Below are 27,874 nucleotides of genomic sequence, written 5' to 3'. Positions count from 1 at the left end.
ATGATCGGATGTTCTCCACAATCGGTAGAGGTGGGGAGTCTGGTGGCAGGGAGAGAAAGTTCAGATGGTAACCCTGAGCAATTATCGCCAGTACCCATTGATCTGAGGTGATTGAGTGCCATATGTTGTGGAAGTGGCACAATCGACCTCCCACTGGTATGTGAGGCAGTGGAATCTGGCTGCTGCTCTCTAGGTGGAAGTCAAAAACCTGAAGCAGGCCATAGCTGGGGAGCTGCTTGCGGCTTTTGTTTCAGTGTCTGATGAGACTGGGCTTTTGAAAAGGTCTCGTGGCATGGGATCTGGTTGGTAGCGGGTAGGACTTCTTCGGCCGGAAGAAGGACTTTTTAAGAGTCCTTTTGGAAGGGCTGTTTTGAAGAGTAGTCAGGAGGAATCAAAGAGAGCTGTCAGAGTATCATGATGGTCCTTAAGTTCCGCCACTGTCAGTTGAATCTGCTCTCCAAATAGGTTATCTGACCTACCCTGTGTGGGTGATAACCTATCTTGTACCTCAGGGCAAAGGTCAGAAGACTTGAGCCAGGCCCATCTCCTTGCCGAAATAGCTGCTGCAGACACTCTGGTAGCAGTATTGAAGATGATATAGGATGATCTGATCTCGTGCTTGCCTGCTTCAAAACCCTTGTTTACTAGGATTTGAAGCTGATCTTGAAATTGAGGCAGGGTATCTGTCAAGTCTTGTATCTGCTTAAAAATGACCCTATTATATTGGGTCATAAAGAGCTGATAAGCAGCAATCCGGGAGATGAGCATTGAGCCTTGGAATACTAGCCATCCAATGGCATCTAGAAACTTCTGTTCCTTGCCGAGGGGGGGGGGGGGGGGGAAGAAGAGAAGAAGTGTGAAGCTTTGATCTCTTTTGTGCAGATTCAACAACTACAGATTGGTGATCCAATTGAGTTTTCTGAAAACCTGGAACTGACTGCACCAAGTAGGTAGTGTCAGCCTTTCTATGCATTGGAGGAATGGATCCAGGATGTTTCCAGTTCTTCTTGAGGAGATCTAGAAAAACTTGGTGGATAGGGATGGAGGTTATTTCTTTAGGAGCATCCAAGAATTGGAGCAATTCCATCATCTGACGTCTGTCATCCTGTTCAGTCTGGAACTGGAAGGGAACCAATTCAGACATTTCCTTCACAAAATTTATGAAGGAGAGGTCCTCTGGAGGAGAATGCTTCCTACTTTCAGTGGGTGAAGGTGGTGACTGTAAATCATCTGTGTCTGGCAAGGAATCATCAGTCCAGGTATCATAAGGATCAGCACCCGTCCCGCTAGGAACTAGAAGGGGACGGGATGGTGGGATACCTGAAGGTCCTGGCCTAGGCTCCGAAGGAATCGGAGGAATTATTGGAGGCACCGATGAAGGCATAGACGCAGGCATCGATGGATAACTCAGTGGCACCAAACGTATCGGCACCGATGGTTGGATCGGTGGTGAGGGACATATCGGCATCGATGGCTGAGGCAGAACTCCCAATGGAGGGATGCGAAACGGTGTTTCTCCTCCTGATGACAATGTAAGCGGGGAGGGCACCGGAGCCATCGGTGGAAAAGCGGCAATGAGCGCTTCCATCCTGGAGAACAGCGGTGCCAATGCTTCCGGAATTGGGTCGGTGGACTGTTCCGGAGGAACCTGGAGTCGCTGCATCGCCTTGTCGATGGCCTCCTGAACCATCTGGTCCAGTTCTTCTCTGAGACCTGGAGCAAGCAGCCCCGGAACAGAAGAAGGAGGCAGAGGCATAGCCGGAGGGACCACCGTTAAAGGCAAAGTCGCAGCTCCTGATCCCCTGTCGAGTGAGGGTTGCCTCGGTGACCCAGTCGCCGAAAAAGGTCAGTGCCTTTTCTGGACGGGGTTTCTTCGACAGCGGCTTGGACGATGGCGAGGTTACATATAGAAGTGACGGCAGAAGAAGATCAAACGGCCCATCCAGTCTGCCCAGCAAGCTTTCACACCTATTTGATTTCATACTTATCTGTTACTCTGACTGCTGAGGTCAGGGCTCTTATTGCTAACTTTTTGGTTCCAATTCCCTTCCACCCCCCACCATTGATGCAGACAGCAGTGCTGGAGCTGCATCTAAGTGACGTATCTAGCTAATTGGTTTGGGGTAGTAACTGCCGTAATAAGCAAGCTACTTCCACAATGGTTTACTCTGCCCTTGCAATTCGGTCCTTGTTAGTTGTTTGAATATAAATCCTTACTTCATTCCCCCCTGTCGTTGAAGCAGTGAGCTGCACTGGATATGTATTCCAAGTGAAGTATCAGGCTTATTTGGTTTGGGGTAGTAACCACCGTAACAAGCAAGCTACTCCCCTGCTTTTTTGTGGATGCAAATCTTTTTCCACATTTCCTCTTGCTGTTGAAGCATAGAGCAATGTTGGAGTCGCATTAACCGTGTGTATGTTTATTGAATAAGGATATTAATCTCCAGGTAGTAGCCGTCATTCCCGCAAGCAAGCCACCCCTGTGACTCTTCTCTTCATTCACATCCTCTAGACTTTATGGATCCACAGTGTTTATCCCATGCCCCTTTGAAATTCTTCACAGTTTTGGTCTTCACCACTTCCTCCGGAAGGGCGTTCCAGGCATCCACCACCTTCTCCGTGAAGAAATACTTCCTGACATTGGTTCTAAGTCTTCCTCCCTGGAGTTGTAAATTGTGACCCCTGGTTCTGCTGATTTTTTGTGACTGAAAAGGTTTGTCGTCTTTGGATCATTAAAACCTTTCAAGTATCTGAAAGTCTGCATCATATCACCCCTGCTCCTCCTTTCCTCCAGGGTGTACATATTTAGATTCTTCAATCTCTCCTCATAAGTCATTTGATGAAGACCCTCCACCTTTTTGGTCACCCTTCTCTGGACTGCCTCCATCCTGTCTCTGTATCTTCGGAGATACAGTTTCCAGAACTGAACACAGTACTCCAGGTGAGGCCTCACCAAGGACCTACATAAGGGGATTATCACTTCCCTTTTCTTACTCGATATTCCTCTCTATGCAGGCCAGCATTCTTCTGGCTTTAGCTATCGCCTTGTAACATTGTTTTGCCGACTTCAGATCATTAGAGGCTATCACCCCAAGGTCTCTCTCTCCTGCTCCGTACATATCAGCCCTTCTCCTCCCATTGAATACAGTTCTTCTGTATTTCCACACCCCATATGCATGACTCTGCACTTCTTGGCATTGAATCTCAGCTGCCATATCTTCGACCACTCTTCCAGCTTCTTTAAATCCCATCTCATTCTCTCCACTCCTTCCGGCGTGTCCACTCTGTTGCAGATCTTAGTGTCATCTGCAAAAAGACAAACCTTATCTTCTATCCCGTCCGCAATGTTGCTCACAAAGTTATTGAACAGGACTGGTCCCAACACTGATCCCTGCGGCACTCCGCTTAACACCGCTCTCTCTTCAGAGTAAGTTCCATTTACCATCACACATTGTTTGTCCGTCAACCAGTTTGCAATCCAGGCCACCACCTCGGCACTCACTCCTAAGCTTTTCATTTTATTCACCAGTCTCCTGTGCAGGACCATATCAAAAGTCTTGCTGAAATCCAAGTAGATGACAGAGTGCTCTTCCTTGATCCAATTCCTTGCTTACCCAGTCAAAAAAGTCAGATTTGTCTGACAGGATCTTCCCCTGGTGAATCCATGCTGCCTCTGGTCCAGCAATTCTTGCAACTGTAGATAGTTCACTATTCTTTTTTTCAACAGTGATTCCATTACTTTTCCCACCACTGAGGTGAGGCTGACTGGTCTGTAGTTACCAGCCTCTTCTCTGTTCCCACTCTTGTGAAGCGGGACCACCACCGCTCTTCTCCAATTACTCGGCACCACTCCCGTTTCTAAGGATCTATTGAACAGGTCAAACAGCGGACCCGCCAGCACATCTGAGCTCCCTCAGTATCCTGGGATGAACCTCATCAGGCCCCATGGCTTTGTCCACGTTCAGATTCTTCAGCTCTTCCCATACATTCTCTACTGTAAATGGAGTTACATCTACTCCATTCCCCTCCAGTTTCTTGTTAACTAGCGATGGCCCTTCTCCAGGGTCCTCTTTAGTGAACACCAAACTGAAGTATGTGTTTAATATTTCTGCCATTTCTTCGTCTCTCTCCACACATTGATCCTTTTCATCTTTCAATTTCACTATACCACTTTGGACTTTTCTCCTTTCACTGATGTATCTGAAAAATGTTTTGTCACCTCTTTACCAATCCTTTCTTCTGCTTGACTTTTTGCCATCTTGATTACTTTGTCTCCCTCAGTTCTACCAGATATTCTTCCTTGTGCTCCTCCCTTTGGGATCTTTTATATTTCTTGAACGCTGTTCTTTTAGCCTTTATTTTGTCAGCCACCTCCTTTGAGAACCAGATAGAAAAGTAAAGAAAAGCAAAAGAAAAATGAAACCTAACAGATTAGTTGCCTTGGTAATTGCTCCTTTTAGTTTGGGCCACTGTTCCACATCTCTCGTTCTCCCAGCCTACTAGTTCTTCCTCCAGGTACTTCCCCATTTCATCAAAGTCTGTTTTTGAACTGCAAAACTCAGGTCTTTGTGCTTTTCCGTATCCTTTTTGTGATATTAAACCATACCTTATGATGATCACTGGTGCTGAGGTGGGCACCCACCTGGACATCAGAGACATTATCTCCATTAGTGAGCACTAAATCGAGTATAACCCCCTCTCTTGTGGGTTCCATTACCATTTGTTTGAAAAAAGCTCCTTGCAGGGCATCCACTATTTCTTTACTATTGTTAGATTCTGCAGATGGGATTCTCCAGTCTACATCAGGCAAATTAAAGTCTCCAACGATCACCACTTCTCCCTTCTTTCCCATCTTTTGGATGTCTTCAACCAGATCTCTGTCCAGCTCTTCCTTTTGGTTTGGAGGCCTGTAAACCACTCCAAGAAAAAATGGATGCCCCATCTTTTTTTAAGTTGGCCCATAAAGTTTCTTCATTGCCCCATCTTCCTTGCAGATGCTTGGATATTGTTTCTGACATAAAGAGCCACTCCTCCCCCTTTCCTATCCTCTCTGTCCTTCCTTAAGTTATAGCCCGGTATTGCCGTATCCCAATCATGCGATTCCATGAACCATGTCTCTGTAACAGCAACAACGTCCAAGTCTGCCTCCTCCATTAGGGCTTGCAGATCTGGGATTTTATTGCCCAAACTACGAGCATTTGTGCACATAGCTTTCCAGATTTCATCATTCAGGTTACTGTTGTTCCTGGACTCCTTCTGTGACTTTAGTTGAGTTTTGGTATCCATTTCACCCTTTCCCTTCACAAGATTAGTGCCTCTGATGTCAGATTCATCCAGTACAATGAGCTTTTTCCTTTGGTTACTGATCGAGAATTTCTGTATGCATTGGGTTTCTTCTCTTTTCAGACAACATTTCAATCTTTTTTTCAAGAACTTCTTCAGTAGTTAATACAGAGAAGGCGTTTTGTACTTGTTGCACTTGATACAGTGCGTCTCTTCACCACAGGTCTAATTCTACCAGAGCCCACTGTAATCCTGTTTTTTTGAGTTCCTTAATGCCTTGTGTGAGTGGTGGGGCCCACTGTAAATCTTTTTCCTTGACTTTTGGTTTTTCTGTGGTAATGGGGAATTAATTCCTGAATAATGTAAAGTGGGTGAGACTTTCTTCATTGAAGCTAATTCAGCTTTAATTTGAGCCAACTCCTTTTTCAAGGAAGAGAGTTCTGAGCAAATGGGGCAAGCCCTGAGTTTCCAGATTTCCCTCAGAATAAAGGCTCTACAATAGTTACATTGGATAGTCCTCATTTTGGTAAATGTATTTGATGGATAACACCTAAGGGATTACCAAATTACTAATTTATCTAGTTGCCAAGTATGTATTCAGGCAGACTATATCAGAAAAACAAACCTAGGAGTGGGTGGGTAGAGGGGCAGGGTGAGAGGGAGTTAAACAGTTAACACATGGCCAGGGCGGTTCACTGGACACTATCTGCTATTGATTTTGAACAGACCCTCCCGCAGATTTGGCTAACTAATTTAAGCTTTTCCTTATCTCTCCCAAGAGTTTGTGATTCTGGCTGTCTCCAAGTTCAAATCAGACTGAGGACTTGAATGCCCCCTGCAATACACTGAGACTGCTGTCAAAAGCAGTTTAGCTAGAAAGCAGTCCCACCCCCACAAACACTGGCTGAGGAGAAGTGTCTGATCTGAATTAATGGCTGGCCCTTGAAAGCAGACTAAAAGCTCTCACAAGTTAAAATTTCAATTTTGCTTCTTTATAACAGACATTGCACAAGTTTGACAAATATAATGCCCTAGTTCTAAACACTGGTAAATAACCAAACAAATTTGTATTTAACTGCAGCAGGCAAGGTTCTGGTTCATGAAGATCCCTGCTCCAAAATGATTCAGTTACCAAAGATGATTTTGCTTCCTCGATGGTCCGAGACTTACGGTGTTGATTGCGATGTTTTTCTCTATGATCCCTTCGGTCTTGAGGGGGAGTAGAGGGTGTCGAAGGCAGAGATGTCGATGCCGGACGGTCACTGGCCGGTGGTCGATGCCGGTTCTGAAGACGTCGATACCATGGATGGAGTCTGGGTTTGAGCACAGAAGAGAAGTTCCATCTTCTCCATTCTGGCCTTGCGACCTTTTGGTGTCATAAGGGCACATTTGGTGCAGGTCAAGACATCGTGCTCGTGTCCTAGACACATAACAGACTTTATGGGGGTCTGTGATGGACATGGTGCGATTACAGTCCGGGCTCCGATGGAACTCAGACGCCATGGCAAAAAATCAAGCCGCGGTACGGTCGACGGCCAGTAGGCTGCGAGGGCCAAACTAGACTGTAATCTATGGAAAACTCGTAAAAACTTACTGGAGTACTGCGGACTGAAAAAAGTTAACAGAGGAATCCCTGTAGGGCAAATTAACTATTAGTAATTCCGTGAGGAAAATTGCTGTCAGGAATCTCTGCAGAGCTCCTTTACCATGAGGCTACTGCTGCGTGGAAAAACGAAGACTGAAGGGGGACCCCTGCTGGCTGCAGGGTTAGTGCCATGCTGGGCATGCCCAGTAGGGACCAGTCAAAGTTCTGGAAACTTTGACAAAAGTGTTCCGTGATTGGGCTCCATCCTGTGATGTCACCCATATGTGAGGACTACCATCCTGCTTGTCCTGTGAGAAAAAGTGAGACAAGGGAGATATCAGAGAGACATTCAAATATATAAGTTTCCATTCACAGGAGGAAAGCCTTTTTCAATGGAAAGAAGCTCTAGAATGAGGGGTCATAAGATGAGATTGAAAAGGGGCTAGTCAGGGAATAATCTTAGGAAATATTTCTTTACAGAAAGTGTGGTGTGTATGTGCAACAGCCTCCCAGTGGAAAGGTGGAAACAAAACCAGTATCTGAATTCAATAAAGTATGGGATAAAAATGTCCAAGGAAGTGATGAGAATCAATGCTAAATTAACTGGACGGATGGGCAGACTGGATGAGCCAAACAGTCTAATGTTATTTTACTATGTTTCTAATGAAATGTCAATCTCTGGTGTCTGACACTCAGATACTATGAAGGCACCAAAATTAGCATGGCGAGCTCCACAGCATAACTAAAAGCAGATACACCTACTGGAAGGCCCAAAGAATGAACCCTCCATGCTCCATTGTGAAGAGGTAGTCGAGGCAGGCCTTGGCTTCTAGACCCTTGAAAGGCGTGATCCTTCCCCTTGGACCTGAATGAATAAGAAAAATGACTGCTTTCCAGGCCAGTAATGTTAGAAGTCCTGAACTTGACCGTAACACCTGATGGCCCTATAGGACAACTGACATCTCTTCAGCAGCTGTGGATGTCCAAAACTCAACTACATGCACAAAAAAAAAAATTGCTACTTACCTGATAATTTCCTTTTCTTTAGGACAGTCAGATGAACCAGACAAGTGGGTTATGAACCTCTACCAGAAGATGGAGACTGAGCAAACTGATGTCACAGTACATATATCCCTGCAGTGACAGCCTACCAGAATTTTCTTCAAAAGCAAACTGAACAAGCTAGCAAAAAACAGATAACCATGTCAATACTCAGCCAACAGGAAACACTGAGCTCAAACAAGAAACGTATTAACACTAGTCTATGGACTGGACTAACTTACCAGAAATCCCTATAACAGTCACACAAGGGGACTCTAGTACAATCATTCAGCAGCCAAAGGAGGGAAGTTGGCTTCAGACTATCCTAAAAAAAAAAAAAAAAAAAAGAAAAAAAGAAATTATCAAGTAAATCATTTCTCATTTCTTAGCATCCAGTCAGATGAATCCAGAACAAGTGGGATGTACCCAAGCTAGGAGGCTGCCAGAGGTCCTGTCAAAAACGAACTTATAAAGGCTGCATCCTCCCAAGCCTGCACATCCAGGCGATAAGACCTGGAAAAGGTGTGTAATGAGGACCACATTGCAACTCAGCAAGTGTCAATGGGAGACAGCAACCTAACTTCTACTCATGTCACTGCTTAAGGCCTAGTGGAGTGAACCCTAACCTGAATAGGTAATGGCTTGCCAGCATCAACATATGCTGCTGTGACTACCTCCTTAATCCAGCAGGCTTTTGTAGCCTGCGAGGCCAGCTCTCCTTGTTTAGTACTGCCATGAATGACAAACAGGCAATCTGTTTTCCATAAAGGCTCAGTAACCTCTTGATACTGGATGCGTCTCTTGACATCCAAGGGTCGTGACAGATGATACTCTGTCTCTGTCTAGAGATGGCAGGGAGATGGACTGATTCAATTGAAATTCAGTGACCACCTTCGGTAAAAGGAACAGTACGCAGGTGTATCGCCCCTGGAGTCACCCAGAGGAATGGTTCCTGGCAAGACAAGGCCTGCAGCTTGGAAACTCTCCGTGCAGAATTGCCACAAGAAACAAACGCTGTAAGGTCAGTAACCGCAAGACAGGTTTATGCATGTCTAAATGTAGGATCCACTAAGAAATCCAAGATCAAATTAAGACTCCATAAGTATACTGGAAACCACAAGGGAGAACAAAGATGTTTCATTCCTTTCAGGAAACGGGCCACATCAGGATGAGCCAACAAGGAACCACCATTCACCTGGCCCCTGAAACAGGCAAGAGCTGCTACTTGTACCTTTAAGGAATTAAGAGCCAAACTTTATTCAAGGCATCCTGCAAAAATTCCAAAATGAGTGGGACCTTGGCCAAATGAGGAAGAGTACCTCTATCCTCAAACCAGGCCTCAAATACTTGCCAAACTCACATAGGTCAAGGAAGTGGAGAACTTTCTAGCTCTAAGCAAAGTGGAAATCACTGCCATAGAGTATCCACATTTCAGCAATCGAGACCTCTCAAGAGCCATACCTTAAGACAAGTCTGGTCTTCATGAAGAACCAGACCCTGACTTAGCAGGTTCCTGTGTGCCGGAAGTCGAAGGGGCAAGTACCCCAGGAGCCGCCGCAAACCCTCATACCAGCGACTCCTGGGCCAATCTGGAGCAACCAAGAGCACCATCCCTTTGTAGCACTTGATCCTTCGGCTCAATCTGCCCAATATGGGCCATGGAGGAAAGGCATACAGCAACTTGTTTTCCGGCCACTCCTGCACAAGGGCATCGATCCCCCAATGACTTCTGATCTCTCCTATGACTGAAAAATTGTGGAGCTTTCACACTGCAAGAAGTCAACCAGGAGGTCTAGGAAGGGGGGACCCCGGTGATCCAGAATCAGTTGAAACGCCTCATCTGACAAAGCTCATTCTCCTGGATCCAGACTCTCCCTGCTGAAAAACTCTGCTCTTACATTGTCTTTTCCTGCTATGTGCGAGGCTGAGATCTTCTGGAGATGCATTTCTACCCATTCAATAAGCTGATCTATTTCCTGTGCCACTTGCTGGCTCTTTGTTCCTCCCTAGCGATTGATGTAAACTACACAGTCTTGCATTGTCCGCCATTATTCGGACCAATCGATCCTGCAGCTTGCCCCTGAACTGCAAACATGCCAACTGGACCACCCTGGCTTCCAGTTTATTGATGTTCCAAAGAGACTTCTGCATTCTAGCACCATTGAACCGTCAGTTCCTGAGAGTGAACTCTCCAACCAAGGAGGCTCGCATCTGTTGTCAGTACTAGCTAGTCTGGTGGTGCTAGGGAAAATCCCTTCCTTAGATAGAAGGATAGAAATGATGGCAGAAGACCAATAGGCCCATCCAGTCTGCCCAGCAAGCTTTCACACATTTTCTCATATGTATCTGTTACTCCGACCACTGAGTTCAGGGCCCTTTATTGGTAACTTTTTGATACTAATTTCCTTCCACCCCCACCACTGATACAGAGAGCAGTGTTGGAGCTGCATCAAAGTGAAGCAAAAGGCTTAATGTTTGAGGGTAGTAACAGTTGTATCGAGCATGTTACCCGGATGTTTGTATACTCATACTGCTCAGATCAATGCCTTGTTAGATGTAAATCCTATTTCTTCATTCCCCCCCCTGCCACTGAAGCAGTGAGCTGCGCTGGATGATCCGCCTGCAGCCACCACTGCAGTTGGGATACTTCCATTGGCAGGTGGAGCCGAATCGAATAGACCTGAGACTGTGGGTTCCACAGAGACAGCAGGGAGCGCTGAAGATGATGCACATTGCCCTCGCCCACGGGACCACTTCTAGGGTTACCACCATTAAACCAAGTACTTGCAGGTAGGACCATATGGTTGGGTGTAGAGTGTTCAAACAAATGGAGCTGTGTCATCAACTTCTGAATGTGTGCTTCCGGTAGGAAAACCTTGCCTTGCTTCGTGTCGAACCAAACCCCAATGCTATTGGCCAGGTTCACCACCCAGCCGAGCTCCTGCAACAGGGAAGTCACTTTGCAGGTCAATCTGCAAAGACTTGGCTTGCATCAGCCAGTTGTCCAAATATGGGTGTATGAGGATCCCATCTTTTCTCAATTCTGCCGCCATTACCTTGGAAAAAAGTCCTTGGAACAGTGGCTAGACCACAGGGCAGGTCCCATAACTGATAATGGTGTCCCGGAACTGCAAACCACAGAAGCATTGATGCTCTAGTCTGTTGGGAATACAAAGGTACGCCTCGGACAGATGCAAAGAGGTCAGAAATTGACTGCAGGGCCATTATTAATGCAAAAGTGTCACCTGCAGACAATAGTTGACACCTTTGAAATCCAGGATGGGATGAAAGGAGCCCTCCTTGGGCACAATGAAATAAATGGAATACTGACATGGATTTTCTTGCGACGTGGACAATAGAATTACAGACCTCAAACTGAGGAGCCTTGCCAACGTAGTTTCCACTGCCTGCTTCTTCTGTGGTGAGTGGCAGGGAGACACCATGAACGTGTCCTAAGGATCACAGAGACTCCAGCGCATATTCTTCTTATATCACCTCCAGAACCCATCAATCAGATGTAATCTCGACCCACCTCTGATAGAAGAGAGGCATCCCCTCTTCTGTTCCCAGGGGTGGGTCAGCAAACCTTCATTGGGAGGGTCGGAAGGTTCCACTACCCAAACCCACGTCCATTCTTGGCTGTCAGGGACAAAAAGACTGAGACCTACCTAAAGGTAGAGTTCTCTGAAAGGGACATAAATGCCTGGATCCTCTACTATAACCTCTCATGTTAAAAAAAAAAAATGCATGGCATCTGCTTCTTATCCTCTGGCAAATGAGGAACCAGAGATTTGCTCCACTTACTAGCCAGTTTTTCCAACTTGCTCCCAAATAAAAGCAAGCCTTTAAAGGGCAATTTGGTAAGGTTAGCCTTGGAGGTCACATCAGCTGACTAATTTATCAGCCATAAACAGACACCCGGCTGCTATGGAAGCCACTCCTCTGGCTGAAGAGCAGACCAAATCACAGCTGGCATCTGCCAAAAAGGCAGCAGCTGGCTCCATAACTGCCCTGGAGTTCACCCCAGAATCATCAACTCCCTGGGAGAGAAGCAAACAATCTAGCCACCAGGGAACAAAAAGCGATCTGCAAGGTCATTGCCACTACTTTGAATGCTTGAGGACAGTTGCAATCCTATCATGAGCATCCTTCAAGGTCACTCCTCCTTCCACAGGATAGTGGTATGCTTGGAGACTGCACACACAAATGCATCTTCAGAAAAGGTAAATGTTCTTGCCACTGGATCCTGAGGGTACAGGCCTTCCAAAATCCAGTCCCCTTTAAAATTAGCCTCTGGGGCTCCCCACTTAAGACCAATTATTCTTGAATGGCTTCCATCAAGAAGAAAAAAAAACCAAGAGACATTACGCAAGGAAATAAATGGAATGTTTCTTCGGCTCTGTAAAAGCGTCTGCCCCAGGAACTCAGAGCATTTTCAAAGTCTGGGAGACGAGAGCTGGCAGTTCATCTTTAAGAAAGAACCATAGCATAGTTCTATACGGTTCTAAGCATGGAGGAATTTCACTCAATGTATGTATATTACTTTCATTTAGGAGCAAGTTGGAAAAACTGGCCAGTAAGTAATATTTACTTGGCTGAGTACAGAGTGTCTCCGGCTGTGGGGGGGGGGGGGGGGGGGGGGGAAGCATATGCTGTCACTGCGGCACTCTGCTTCCTGTACCTGCAGCCTTTCAGCCACTTAAGCAGCTAAGTCCACACTGGTTGAAAAACCAGCTACTGGACAAAGGCACTCATCTGAGAGACCACAGAAATCGCCTCGGGAATTCTTAACTGTAGGAGGGACCTTTTGGTATCACCATAGGAGTGGGGAAAATGGCTCTTCAAAAAAGCATTTCACAGTGAGGTAACGGAATAACACATACACAAAGCAGGAATTCACCAAGAAAAAGTAGTATTGCTTACTTTTGTTATTTTCTCACAATTTAAGTATTAAATTATAAAGACAGTTAATAGTAAATGGTAATCACACCCTTTCCCATTTAGAGTATATTATCAAACTATGTGACCGTATAATAATGGCACCCTTTGGATAAATTAGAAACCACATATTTGTGCCTAACTGTAAACCGTTGTGATGGTGCTCTACTATACGACGGTATAGAAAAGTTTTAAATAAATAAATAAATAAATATCCTTAACTCTCCTTTTTTTTCAAAAGGAAGCAATCCCCAGAAGGGAGATGCATGTCCACCATCTGCTGGCGACAGAATACTGACTGGCTGACACTGTGGGCCGCCTGGACTGGGGTAAGAGTCCCGGAGGCAGACTACTCCTGCACTAGATCAAAACACAAACAGGCCCGCTGCATCAGACTTGCACATAACGCCGCCCGCAGGCAGAGCCCCAGGACATCCTTCAGAGCGGAAGCGTCAGCCACCGGAATAATGGTCTTCTTGGTGACTGCCGAAACTGCCGCATCCACCTTCAGGGCCTTGAGAACGTCCAGATGGTCTTGCAGAAGCTGATAAAGCTTGGACATCACTCTGCCAACTTGCAGATCAGAGTCGGGTGAATCCCACACTGTTGATCAATTTCTGGATTTTCTTTGGAATTGGGAAAGCGCGGGGGGGGGGGGGGGGGGGAGGGTGTGTGTCTCTGTAGGCCATCCAGAACCAGATTAACCCCTTCAGCATCTGAATCCTCCAGGTGGAGCTTAATCCCCAGCTCCTCCAACACCTGAGGTATAAGCTGGCGAAGCTCCTCTCTCTTGAAAAGCCAGATCACCCGCGGATCATCGCCTTCAGCCTCCGGACCCTCCAAGGTCCCCTGTTCAGTTTTAGAGACTACTGGGTCCAGAGGGGGACCCCCACCAATCGGGTCCCCATCCTGATTGGCCTCCGAGGAGACCTCATCCTCCTGCTTAGACTTGTCAATCTTCCGAGTCAGATTCCAATCGCGCTAGCCGCCCCTCGGTAGGCAGAGTTCATGGGCCTGCAGAACCTTTAGGGGGGGACGACGACACACACACCTTCCCCCGCTTTGCCGAACCCGTCGGGCCTTCTGCGACACCACACTTACCTGCCTAGCCAGGAAGGCCTCGTGCCCTGAAGGGCGCTTGGGGCTGCTAGGGCCTGAGATATCCAGATCTTTTTCCTCTAGGTTGAACCATGGGAGACAGGAGCAGCGGGGACCCCCGGGGAAAAGCCCCCCTTTCCGGCTCTGCTTCTGCGGCCATAGTCACTCCCTCCTGTGATCCCAGTGCCACCGCCGCAGTCCGCGAATGCCTCCACAGCTTTGTTTGCCTTTCAGCCTCCCCCCCCTCCAGCACACTCTGTGCAGAGGTGGTCGTCATTCAGGCCGACCGACAGGCTACCACAGGCCCTGCAGATCTCTGAGCTGCTTGTCTGTCATAACAAGCACCAAGAAATAAAGCAAGGTAAAATAAAAATCCAAACAGGCAATCCTATGCATGCCACGCTTTCCTGCGGCCCGGACCGCGAGGGGGAGGGGGAACACCATGTGGCAGCTGTCAAAAGCCCACGAATTTCCCACTGGCACGGTGAACAGGCCGCTGCTGCAACTGAAAACTGTGCGGCTCGTTCGGCAGTACAACCAACCCCCACTGGAGTAAATCTGCCCCGACCGGGACCACCACCCTCTGAATGATCCCCTGATCTGCCCACTTACTGCCTGGCCTGCACCCGATCTCGCCAAGGATTTCAGCCTGCTAGGCCGCTCAGCCTGCTCACATGCGTCTGCTGTTGCGAAAGCAGACAGCTGCCGGTGATTTTTTTTTTTTACACAAAGATTTAAAAGGCCCAGACACACAGGAAAGCCTGTCCTGGGCAGGTGGCGGGGCATCGGGCCCACCAAGGGAACCAGACCACTGGCTGTCAGTGGTCCCGGGCTGAAGCAGGCCAGGGGCATCCAACCTCCCCGTTCGCCCGGCTCAACCCGAGGGATGACCCTTCTCTGCAGGAGCCTGTCACCTCAGGGAGCAATTTTCCTTAAAATATCCAGTCAGTCAGGACTGCAGGGTTAGCACCTCTATGATCTGCTGGAGGTAGAGAAATACTGAGGGACTGCAGGATGGCACTCTCGTATATGTGGCAGTGCCCAGAGTTTTGTTCTCTACCTCCAACTGCTGGTAGGGATGAATAAAACCGCTTGTCTGGACTGATCTGGGTATGTTCTGGAAAGCCACCAACCTAGAGAAAATTGAGGAGCACGCAAAAAGCATCTACTAAAAACACAGTAGCTGATTCCATTCGCATCAATTCTTTCCTTTCTGGAAGCTGCTGAATCCATAATAGGAGCACCCATGCTACCAAGCTGCCGCAAATAGAAATTTGAAAAGAAAGGGCCAGAAAAGTAAACGTACTTTAAGAGCAGATGTATCTTCCTATTCTGGGGACCTATTATAAAGTACCACCTCCTACTGGGAAGCAGTTCCACTTGTTAATAGCTGTGACCAGAGTGCCCGCTTGAAGCAACTAAAATAAATACCAAACTGCTTCTTGAGAGGGGGGATACAATTTAGTTTTTCACTCCCTTGACGCTGATCTCAAAGGAATCCAATTCAGAAAGTATCATCTCCAAGAGAAGAGGAAAGACTAAGAGACTTATGACTGGGACATCATTACGAGGAGTCATGAGTCCCTTCAACTTTGAGAACAGCAATTCAGAAATCAAAACCTGATCGAATAGTGCCCCAATCTCATCCCTATGGAAAAGATGATCATGTCAAACTTTTCCATAAGCACCTCTTTCTCCAAAGAAGCATAGCTAGCAAACTTCAGCTTCCTCAGTAAAGAGGATCTCCTCAGTAAAAGGAGCCTATGAAGAAAATGTTTAATTCTTTTTGTTTACAGTGCACATAATTCCCCTTTCACCAGGCTTCTGAACTGTAGAGACCTGGTGCAGAAATCTCAAAGTTCAGGAGAAAAAAGTAACTCTAAAAATGCATACAATGAAGAAGAGGCTGAATTGCTTTAGCTGTGTGATCTCCAAAAAAAAAAAAAAATATCCAACTAAATTATCCTTTCAGAGCTAGGAGGCTAAGACACTTGCCGAGAATGGTAGAATCAAAAATTGCCAAACCTAAAACCAGCAATTCCAAGGTCTCCCCCAGCCTGCACTCTTGTCTTTGGTGCTAAAGGATCTTTAGCTGACAGCTTTGAGGCCCAAGTTGACTCACGGGAATCTGTGTCAGAAGCACATGGTGTAAGAGTGACCTATTGCACAATGCACAAGCAGCACACCTGCAGCTGCAGGCCCCTCACTGAAAGCCATGCTCCATTGGTAAAATGGGCCAGAAATTGTCAAGAATAAGCCTACACAGACAAAGCTAGGAAAAAACAAGGCAACACCGCTGAAGAAACATGTTTTGGGACCAGATCGCTGTATCAAATAATGATCTGATAATTAGAATACTAAAAGGGAAATAAAGAACCTAGAACACAAGGTACTGGGGGCGAAGGAAGGCAAAATTTTCAAAATTGTGCTGGCAAGTGAAAAGTCTGCAGGTACTTTTACTTGTGGATTTCACACCAGTTCTCAAAAGGACTATAGACATACACTTTCACCAAGAAAGTACCCTCAGATTTGCACCTCCTTTTTTGGCGAATATATTCGAGCCAAAACAATTTTGAAGATTTAAAACCTATGCTCATTGTTATATCCCCATGCCTAACCCTGCTCTAGGAATGTTTCCCAGAAAATATGGGAGAAAAAATGAGCATTATGAATGTGCACACTTACCCACTTAAGAAGGCTTCTTGAAAATTGCTCAACTATCTAGTTAAGTAGCCAGTTTAATGGATTTTGAAAATTGCCTTTTGGAGTTCACACTTCCATACTAACAAAAAAGGACTTCGAATTGGGATTAACTTGCTACCAGATTAATAGTGTTGCTTTAATAAGAAATCACAACTGTAATACAATATAAATTTACTTGTAGGTTCAGGCAATCTCATCTTTCTCTGAACTGCTCATTGTGTTTTGACCTGAGGTAGGTATGTTAGCTCCTAAAGTTAGTCCAATAAAGTATCATCACCTTATATAATTATTAACATTTCAAAACTTTAAAAAGATTAAGAAATACATCAAGGACAACTTACAAAGCAACGAAGAAGTTCATGCTAGTATATTCACCAATATACAGGCCAGCACGTTTGAAATAAGTCAGAACCATGGCTAGAAGGTACTGGAAAGAAAGAAAAAACAAAGGTGAAATTTCCTCTTACCTCTAGAACAGTCAGGCCTGTCCATACAAACAGGTTATGTACACCAACCAAAAGATGGAGACAGATTAAACTCATCACCTCAGACTCCTGTGCTGACACCAGCCTGCCAGTGATTTCTGCAAAAGCTAAATGTGGTCAAACTTAAAACCAGCTTCACACTTCTTTTTTGTTTTTGCAATTTGTGAGCTTCCAGAAGACCAAGGAATTTAAATAACCAAAAGGAAAGACAGGAAGTCAGAAAGTACAGGGAATGTAGCTCAGTGATACTCAGCAAAAGGATGACATCAAGATTGAATTTTGCCAATCATCTTCCCTGTCCAAACATAAGACTGTGGAACAAACAAAAACAAGAAAGCAACATCAGGATGGAGCATTGACTAGCCTGATTCTTCTAGAGGAAAGAAAATTCAGGTAAGAACTAAGTTCACCTTCCTCTTCACATTCAGACAGACCAGGTCATACAAATGGGATATACCAAAGCTACTTCACTGGATGGTATACTGTTCAAGCCCCCTGCAATACAGCTGAGGCAAAAGAGGCTTCCTCCCTAACCCAGATATCCAAACACAATCAGATTGCTGCTTTACAAATCTGACAGATATCAGCTAGAGCTCCACCCTCAAAGTAGCTTGCCCCCTCATGGAATGAATCCAAATCTACTTTGGCAAAGACACAACCTTCACATATGCAGCCACGATCACTCCTTTAATCTAGCTGGCCACTATAGCTTTAGAGACTGCTTCATCTTTCCACACATCATTTATTTATTTTATTTATTTAAAGTCTCTTCTATACCGATGTTCGTTCGCACATCGCATCGGTTCACAAAAAACAAGAACTTTTGGGCGGAGCCCTTACATATAACCGAAAAATACACTAAACAGGGGGAGTGTATAAAACTGACTAGGCAAAATAGTATCAATACGTCAATAAATAGATACAACAAAAACTATTTACATAACTATATACATAAATAGCAATGTACAAAGTACAGAAATCAGCGGACATAAGGCATTCTTGTTCATAGATCGAAGGGAAAATTGCAGAGGGAAATTATGTAGTGGGGGGTGACATGGGGTAGGCTTGCCGGAAGAGCCAGGTTTTCAGTTTTTTTTTTTTAATTTGGGTGTGTATGTCTCCAGGCGAATATCATGAGGCAGGGAGTTCCATATGGTGGGGCCAGAGAGGGAAAAAGCTCTGCTTATAGTGGAGGAGAGTTTGAAAGATTTGATGGATTGGGCACGTAGGGTTCCTTGTAGTGCAGGGCGGGTGGGTCTGTTGGAGGTGCGGGGGAGGAGGGGGGGGTTGATCCAATTGAGGTTGGAGTTTAACAGACTTTTGTGGATGATGGAGAGTGCTTTATAAAGAATACGTGAGTGTATTGGGAGCCAATGTAGTTCGATAAGTGTGGGAGTGATATGGTCTCTGTTTTTAGAATTTGTCAGTATCCGAGCGGCGACGTTTTGTAATAGTTGTAACGGCTTGGTGTGTGTTGCAGGGATGCCAAGAAAGAGTGCGTTACAGTAGTCTATTTTAGACAAAATAATAGACTGGAGTACTGTACGGAAGTCAGAGAAGTGTAGCAGTGGTCTGAGTTTTTTTATCGTTTGTAGTTTAAAATAGCATTCCTTTATGATGGATTTAATGAATGGTTTAAAGGTGAGATGATTATCAATAAGGACACCTAAGTTGCGAGTGTGCGAGGGGAAAGTGGTGGATGAGTATGCAAGTGGGATGTCTGGGAGCGGTTGCCTGTTAGATATGATTAATAGTTCAGTCTTGTTGGGATTTAGAGCCAGGTGCATGTCATTGAGGAGTTGGTTGATGGGGGAAAGGCAGGATTCCCAGTTTTGTAGGGCAGTTTGGAGAGAGTCAGAGAAAGGGAAAATGAGTTGCACATCGTCAGCATAAATGAAATGCTTGATGTGAAGGTTAGTGAGAAGAGTGGTAAGGGGAAGCATGTATATATTAAAGAGGGTAGAAGAGAGGGAAGACCCTTGGGGCACACCTTGGGGAAGACTGATGGGGTCAGATTCATTGTTATCAACTAAGACTGTAAAAAAGCGATCTTGGAGATACGATTGTATCCAGGAGAGGGCGTTGCCATTGATCCCAATACTCCTGAGGATGTTGAGGAGGACATCGTGATTGACTGTGTCAAACGCAGCAGAGATGTCAAGCATGGCAATCAGATAAGAGGATCCTGAGTCGGTTCCCCTGATGAGTGTATCGTGTAGGGAGAGCAGTAAAGTTTCAGTACTTAAATGCTTCCTGAAACCATGTTGGGTGGATGGGAGAATATTGTTTTGTTCCAGATGATCGGAGAGGCGTGAGTTAACTAGTTTTTCAAGGACTTTAGCTAGGAGGGATAGGTTGGAAACAGGTCTGTAATTAGACAGAGTGGCGGGGTCAAGATTGGGTTTTTTGAGTAGCGGTTTCACTACTGCTTGTTTGAGAAAGTTATGGACTATGCCATGCTCTAGGGAACAGTTAAGAATATTCGATAGTGGTTTGGCGGTCACCTTGGGTATAGATAGAAGGAGTTTAGAAGGGATGGTTTCAGAGGGATGTGATGAGGGTTTCATTTTTTTTAGGATGTTCTCTACTTCCAGGGAGGAAGAGGAGTCAAAAGAGGAGAGGGAGACTGGAGAGTTGATAGTAGGAAGACAGATATTGAAGTTATTGTGAGAGAATTGTGCAGTGATGGAGGAGACCTTATTTTTAAAAAATTGTGCTAACTCATTGCAACGATTTTTAGAGGAATTTGCTGGTTGTTGTGTGTGGGAGGGAGAGGTTAAGTCAGCAACCATAGAGAAGAGGGCCTTGGGGTTATGTTGCAGACCATGTATTTTTTTGGCGTAGTATTCACGTTTAGTTTGAAGGATGGAATTTCTATATTCGTGCATACGTTGGTAGTAGATTGTTTTGGTTGCAGGGGATTGGTGTTTGCGCCAGGATCTTTCCGCAGCTCTGAGTTGGGTTTTAAGATCTCTAAGGTCAGGCGTGTACCAGGGTTTTCTATTTCTACGGTTCGGGTTGACCGTTTTCATTATTAGCGGGCAATGTTTATTGGCAATGCTAAGGGTGAGATTGACCCAGGTGGAGAAGGCGTTATCAGGGGATGAGAGGTCAATTTGATTGTCTATGTCCGAGCATGCTTGTGTGATGGTATCTACAGTGCAGGATTTGCGAAATTTGAAAGATATGGGCTGACGGGGCAGGGTAGGGGAACTTTGTGGAAGGGTAAGTTTAGTCTGAATCAGGGAGTGATCAGACCAGGGTACTGCCATGCATGATGGGGGATTGCTTATGTTGATGGATGAGTTGATAAAAATCAGATCAAGAGTGTGGCCAGCTTTGTGTGTGGGAGAGTTCACAATTTGTTGGAAACCCATAGCTTCGAGGGAGGACAGGAATGCTTCGCAGGCCGGGGATTGCGGGGAGGTATCCACGTGTAAGTTAAAATCTCCTAGGGGAATCGTGGGTACGTCAGGGGATAGTGAGTTTGCAAAGAATTCAATAAGGGGGGATGAATCTTTCTCTAGGAGACCTGGGGGGTATAAATGAGACACAGTTGGAGTGATTTCGATTTGAAGAAGCCAATTTCATACTGATTTGGGATATCACATTTCTGGGACAAGAGTTGAAGGTCCTTTTTTACGGCCAGGAGTATGCCGCCTCCTCTCTTCTTTTTCCGAGGGATTGAGAACATATCGTAGTTATCTAAGGGTAGTTGGTTGATGAGGGGAGTGTCATGTTGTTTGAACCAGGTTTCAGTGACAGCACATATTTCTGGTTTAGAATCAGTAAGAATGTCATGTAAGAGATGGGTTTTCTTTTGGAGTGATTGTGCGTTGAACGGCACAAAGATGGTCCAGCCTTCAAAACTTATTAGTAACCTTGTGATACCTCAAAAAAGATGTCACCCATCCAAGGGACACAAGTACATAGTAAATTGCATCCCTCTGCTTATCCAATGACAACAAGGAAATAAGACTGATTCATGTGAAAAATACACCACCTTCAGAAGAAAGGAAAGCACTGAAGCTGAACCTTATCTTAAGGTTTTCTGACAGTTATCTTAAGTAATTGTCAGAAAAGGTTCCCTACAAGAAAATGCCTATTACTCCAACAGCCTCCATGCTAAACAAATCAAGACAAGGAACAGTCTTCAATGTGAGCAGCTGTAGAGTAACACTTAAATGGAGACAACCATGATCCCACAAAAAAAGGACAGGACCAAGTTAAGATCCCAAAGAGGAACCAGAATCCAAAGAGATAGCTGAATGTGCTTAACTTACATGAAAGACATCAGGTTAAGAAGACAGGCACTGTCCCTGAAGACAGACAAAAAAGTAATTAGAAGTACAGAAACCTAAGAAATGCCTCTGTAGCAAAAAAGTGCTGCCACTTGTACCTTAAAGGTATTAAAGGCCGAAACCTTAGAAAGGCTCTCCTGCACGAAATCCAAGATAGGCGATACAGAGGAACGACATGACACTGTCTGGAACACCAACTGTCGAAAAACAACTTGCCACACAAGCCAAGGAAGTGGAAAACTTCCTTGCTTTCAAAAGCGTAGACACCACAGCTGGCAAATAACCTTTCAATCACCAAGCATATCCTTTCAAGGGCCAGACCACAAGACAAATTGATCTGGATCCTTGTGAGACACTGGACTAAGCAGGTTCCTGAGAAATGGGAAGCAAAAAGGTTTGTTGCACCTCAAACATGATAGATTCGCATCTCACAGTTGTCAAGGCCAATCTGGAGCTATCAGAACAAGGCCCGGATGCCCTGCAATCTTCTGAAGCACTCTGCCTATCATGGGCCAATGTCAGAAACAAACAGTCTTCTCTCAGCCACTCCTGCACTAAGGCATCAATTTCAGACGACACTGGATCTCTCCTGCTACTGAAGAACCAGCAAACTTTCACATTCCTGCCAGTTGCCATCAAATCCAGAAACAGCAGACCCCATTCAATTCTCCCAGAGTCAAGACATGACAACTGAGGAAATCAAACCTGCATGTTGCCACACCCACTAGGAGTCACCAAGGCCTGAAAATGCCTTTCTGCCCAAGAAAGCAGAATATATATCTCCACAGAGACATGAGGACTCTGGGTATCCCCTTGATGGTCAATATATGCTACTGCTGTGGTATTGGACTTTACTCTCACTGCCCATCCAAGCAACCAGGGCACAAATTTAATGAGTACTGTTCAAGTCACCCAAGCCTCCAGATGGAGCAACTGGCCTCCACGGAGGACCTCCACCCGTGTGCCATGAGTTCCTAACAGTGAACTCCACACCCCAAACCTGCATCCATGGTCACCACAATCCAGACAGGGGTACTAAACCTACCCCCCCCCCCCCTGCTCAAAATGGTTGTGGTCCAGCCACCATTGCAGGCACTACATAACCAGTACCAGAAGAGGCAACCTCATAGAATAGTCATGGCACTAGGGATGCCATTGATAAAGCAAGGCCCTCTGCAGAGGGTGCATGTGTGCCCTCGCCTACAAAACTAAGAACCCAGACCATGGGTTGCAGCTATAGAACCCAGGGTCTGGATGTAAAACCAAACTGCATTGTCAGGACACATCTATCTCCTGATTTGGCTCCCCAACTTCAGGATCCACTGTTCAGGTAGATACACTTGGACACTGAATATAGTGAAGCAAGTGCCCAGATACACTAGGTTCTTAGATATTTGCAGATTGCTCTTGATAAGGTTGACAACCAAACCCAACTCCTGCAGCAGCTATCACCTTCGGGGAGGCTGTTTGGCTTTCCCAGTATTTCACATGGATCAAATATCCAGATACAAGTGGACCAAGTTCTCTTCCCTTCGCAGGGCTACTACCACCACCACCATTACCTTGGAGAAGGTTTTTGAAGCTATCATTAAAATCATCCATTGTACCTGAAGACTGGAGGATAGCAAATGTAACCCCAATATTTAAAAAGGGCTCCAGGGGTGATCCTGGAAACTATAGACCAGTTAGCCTGACTTCAGTGCCAGGAAAAATAGTGGAAAGTGTTCTAAACATCAAAATCACAGAACATATAGAAAGACATGGTTTAATGGAACAAAGTCAGCATGGCTTTACCCAGGGCAAGTCTTGCCTCACAAATCTGCTTCACTTTTTGGTAGAAGTTAATAAACACGTGGATAAAGGTGAACCGGTAGATGTAGTATACTTGGATTTTCAGAAGGCGTTTGACAAAGTTCCTCATGAGAGGCTTCTAGGAAAAGTAAAAAGTCATGGGATAGGTGGCGATGTCCTTTCGTGGATTGCAAACTGGCTAAAAGACAGGAAACAGAGAGTAGGATTAAATGGACAATTTTCTCAGTGGAAGGGAGTGGACAGTGGAGTGCCTCAGGGATCTGTATTGGGACCCTTACTTTTCAATATATTTATAAATGATCTGGAAAGAAATAAGTCGAGTGAGATAATCAAATTTGCAGATGACACAAAATTGTTCAGAGTAGTTAAATCACAAGCAGATTGTGATAAATTGCAGGAAGACCTTGTGAGACTGGAAAATTTGGCATGCAAATGGCAGATGAAATTTAATGTGGATAAGTGCAAGGTGATGCATATAGGGAAAAATAACCCATGCTATAATTACACAATGTTGGGTTCCATATTAGGTGCTACAACCCAAGAAAGATCTAGGTGTCATAGTGGATAACATTGAAATCGGTTCAGTGTGCTGCGGCAGTCAAAAAAGCAAACAGAATGTTGGGAATTATTAGAAAGGGAATGGTGAATAAAACTGAAAATGTCATAATGCCTCTATCGCTCTAAGGTGAGACCGCACCTTGAATACTGTGTACAATTCTGGTCGCCGCATCTCAAAAAAGATATAGAAACATAGAAATGACGGCAGAAGAAGACCAAACGGCCCATCCAGTCTGCCCAGCAAGCTTCACACACTTTTTTCTCTCATACTTATCTGTTTCTCTTAGCTCTTGGTTCTATTTCCCTTCCACCCCCACCCTTAATGTAGAAAGCAGTGATGGAGCTGCATCCAAGTGAAATATCTAGCTTGATAAGTTAGGGGTAGTAGGGGTAGTAACCGCCGCAATAAGCAAGCTACACCCATGCTTATTTGTTTTACTCAGACTATGTTATACAGCCCTTATTGGTTGTTTTTCTTCTCCCCTGCCGTTGAAGCAGGGAGCTATGCTGGATATGCTTGAAGTATCAGTTTATTCTTCTCCCATGCTGTTGAAGCAGAGAGCCATGCTGGATATACATCGAAAGTGAAGTATCAGGCACATTTGGTTTGGGGTAGTAACCGCCGTAACAAGCCAGCTACTCCCCGCTTTGTGAGTGCAATCCCTTTTTTCTTCTCCCCTGCCATTGAAGCAGAGAGCTCTGCTGGATGTGTGTAGTATCAGTTTTTTCTTCTCCCCTGCCGTTGAAGCAGAGAACTATGCTGTATATGCATTGAAGTAACAGGCTTATTTGGTTTGGGGTAGTAACCGCCGTAACAAGCCAGCTACTGCCCCCTTTGTGAGTGCAGATCCTTTATTCCACATTTCCTCTTGCTGTTGAAGCTAGAACGATGTTGGAGTCACAGTAAGCATGTGTACGTTTATTGAATAAGGGTATTGTCTCCAGGCAGTAGCCATCATTCTGGTGAGTCACCCACTCTTCATTGGCGGCCTCTTGACTTTATGGATCCACAGTGTTTATCCCACGCCCCTTTGAAGTCCTTCACAGTTCTGGTCTTCACCACATCCTCCGGAAGGGCATTCCAGGCATCCACCACCCTCTCCGTGAAGAAATACTTCCTAACATTGGTTCTGAATCTTCCTCCCTGGAGCTTCAAATCGTGACCCCTGGTTCTGCTGATTTTTTTCCTATGGAAAAGGTTTGTCGTTGTCTTTGGATCATTAAAACCTTTCAAGTATCTGAAAGTCTGTATCATATCGCCTCTGCTCCTCCTTTCCTCCAGGGTGTACATATTTAGATTCTTCAATCTCTCCTCGTACGTCATCCGATGAAGATCCTCCACCTTCCTGGTCGCCCTTCTCTGTACCGCTTCCATCTTGTCTTTTTGTAGATATGGTCTCCAGAACTGAACACAGTACTCCAGGTGAGGCCTCACCAAGGACCTGTACAAGGGAATAATCACTTCCCTTTTCTTACTCGATATTCCTCTCTCTATGCAGCCCAGCATTCTTCTGGCTTTTGCTATAGCCTTGTCGCATTGTTTCGCAGACTTCATATCATTAGACACTATCACCCCAAGGTCCCTCTCCTGCTTCGTGCGCATCAGCCTTTCCCCCCCCATCGAATACAGTTCATTCGGGTTTCCACTCCCCATATGCATGACTTTGCACTTCTTGGCATTGAATCTCAGCTGCCATATCTTCGACCATTCTTCCAGTTTCCTTAGATCCCGTCTCATTCTCTCCACTCCTTCCGGCGTGTCCACTCTGTTGCAGATCTTAGTGTCATCCGCGAAAAGACAAACCTTGCCTTCTATCCCGTCCGCAATGTCGCTCACAAAGATACTGAACAGGACCGGTCCCAACACCGATCCTTGCGGTACACCACTTAAAACCGCTCTCTCTTCAGAGAAGGTTCCATTTACCATCACACGTTGTCTTCTGTCCGTCAACCAATTTGCAATCCAGGTCACCACATCGGCACTCACTCCCAAGCTTCTCGTTTTATTCACCAGTCTCCTGTGCGGAACCGTGTCAAAAGCTTTGCTGAAATCCAAGTATATGATATCGAGCGCTCTTCCTCGATCCAATTCCTTGGTTACCCAGTCAAAAAAGTCAATCAGATTTGTCTGACAGGATCTTCCCCTGGTGAATCCATGTTGCCTCTAGTCCATCAATTCTCCAGACTGTAGATAGTTCACTATTCTCTCTTTCAGCAGTGACTCCATTACTTTTCCCACCACCGAAGTGAGGCTGACCGGTCTGTAGTTGCCAGCCTCCTCCCTGTTCCCACTCTTGTGAAGCGGGACCACCACCGCTCTTCTCCAATCATTCGGCACCACTCCCGTTTCTAGGGATCTATTGAACAGGTCACACAGCGGAGCTGCCAGAACATCTCTGAGCTCCCTCAATATCCTTGGATGAATCCCATCAGGCCCCATGGCTTTGTCCACTTTCAGGTTCTTTAGCTCTTCCCACACATCTACTGTAAAAGGATTTTCATCTATTCCACTTCCCACCAGTTTTTTGTTGTGTAGAGATGGTCCTTCTCCAGGGTCTTCTTTAGTGAACACAGAGCTGAAGTATTCGTTTAATATTTCTGCCATTTCTTAGTCTCCCTCCACACATTGATCATTACCACCTTTCAATTTCACTATACCACTTTGGATCTTTCTCTTTTCGCTGATGTATCTGAAAAATGTTTTGTCACCATTTTTTATCTCCTTGGCAATCCTCTCTTCCGCTTGACTTTTTGCCAACTTGATTAATTTATTTGTCTTCCTCAGTTGATACAAATATTCTTCTTTGTGTTCCTCCCTTTGGGATCTTTTATATGTCTTGAATGCTGTTCTTTTAGCTTTAATTTTGTCAGCCACCTCCTTTGAGAACCAGATAGGTTTCAATTTTCTTTTGCTTTTCTTTACATTTCTAACGTATAGAGCAGTTGCCTTGGTGATTGCTCCTTTTAGATTGGTCCACTGCTGATCCACATCTCTCTCGTTCTCCCATCCTTTTATTTCTTCCTCCAGGTACTTCCCCATTTCCTCAAAGTCTGTGTTTTTGAACTGTAAAACTCGGGTCTTTGTGGTTCTTTTCCCTATTCTTTTAGTGATATTAAACCATACTGTTTGATGATCACTGCTGCTGAGGTGGGCACCCACCTGGACATCTGAGACATTATCTGCATTAGTGAGTACTAAGTCGAGTATAGCTCCTTCTCTGGTGGGTTCCAACACCATTTGTTTGAACAAAGATACCGTATTTTCCGGCGTATAAGACGACTTTTTAACCCAAGAAAATTTTCTCAAAAGTCGGGGGTCGTCTTATATGCCGGGCACAGCTGCTCTCTGACCAGTTTCTCTCAATCACACACACATGCTCTCAATCAAATGCATTCTCGCACTTACACACAGGCTGGCTGCTTCTCTCTCTCTCTCTCTCTCTCTCTCTCTTCCACCCCCACCCCCGAGCACAAATAGTAGCTGCATCACCTCCTCCTCCAGCCCCCGCAGGCCAAGAAAGAAGAAACCCACTGGCCGCGGGAGGCTCACGCTGCTGTCTCCTTTCCCGATTACCAGCTCCTTCGACTGCTCGGGGCCGTTCCTGCTGTCGCCGCTGCAATTTTTTCACGCGGCACGGCTTTCTCCTTCCTGCGCACCGCACTGCCATTGCCGCCGGGCTATCAGCACGTTCAAGCCCAGCGGGAACGGCAGCGGTGCAAAAAAAAAAAAAAAAAAGCTGTGGCATCCGTGGCTGGCCTTGTCTTCTTCCCGCCCCCCCCCCCCCCTTTGAACCGGAACAGGAAGTGATGCGCGGGAAGAAAGAGCCGTGCCGCGTGAAAAAATAGCAGCGGCGCAGCAGCATCGGCCCCCGAGCAGTCGAAGGAGCTGGTAATCGGGAAAGGAGACAGCAGCGTGAGCCTCCCGCGGCCGATGGGTTTCTTCTTTCTTGGCCTGCGGGGGCTGGAGGAGGAAGCTGCTGCAGCTACTATTTGTGCTGGGGGGGGGGGGGGGCGTGGAAGTGAGAGAGAGAGAGAAGCAGCCAGCCTGTGTGTAAGTGAGAGAGAGAGAA

At 45.7% G+C, this 27,874-nt stretch overlaps 1 protein-coding gene across 8 annotated transcripts in view; it reads right to left on the bottom strand.

The window, feature by feature from the left end:
* SPDYC (speedy/RINGO cell cycle regulator family member C) overlaps positions 1 to 27,874 on the bottom strand; it is a 276,726-nt gene that overhangs the window by 133,222 nt on the left and 115,630 nt on the right. For all 8 annotated transcript variants that reach the window (XM_029611412.1, XM_029611411.1, XM_029611406.1 and 5 more), the window contains one exon: positions 16,990 to 17,075. In XM_029611412.1, coding sequence (XP_029467272.1) covers positions 16,990 to 17,075 — 86 coding nt within the window. The remainder of the gene's footprint in view (positions 1 to 16,989; positions 17,076 to 27,874) is intronic.

Source organism: Rhinatrema bivittatum, chromosome 8 (assembly GCF_901001135.1).
Source record: "Rhinatrema bivittatum chromosome 8, aRhiBiv1.1, whole genome shotgun sequence".
NCBI lineage: Eukaryota > Metazoa > Chordata > Amphibia > Gymnophiona > Rhinatrematidae > Rhinatrema > Rhinatrema bivittatum.
Note: the sequence above shows the minus strand (reverse complement) of the source record. Positions and strands in the feature narration are given on the sequence as shown.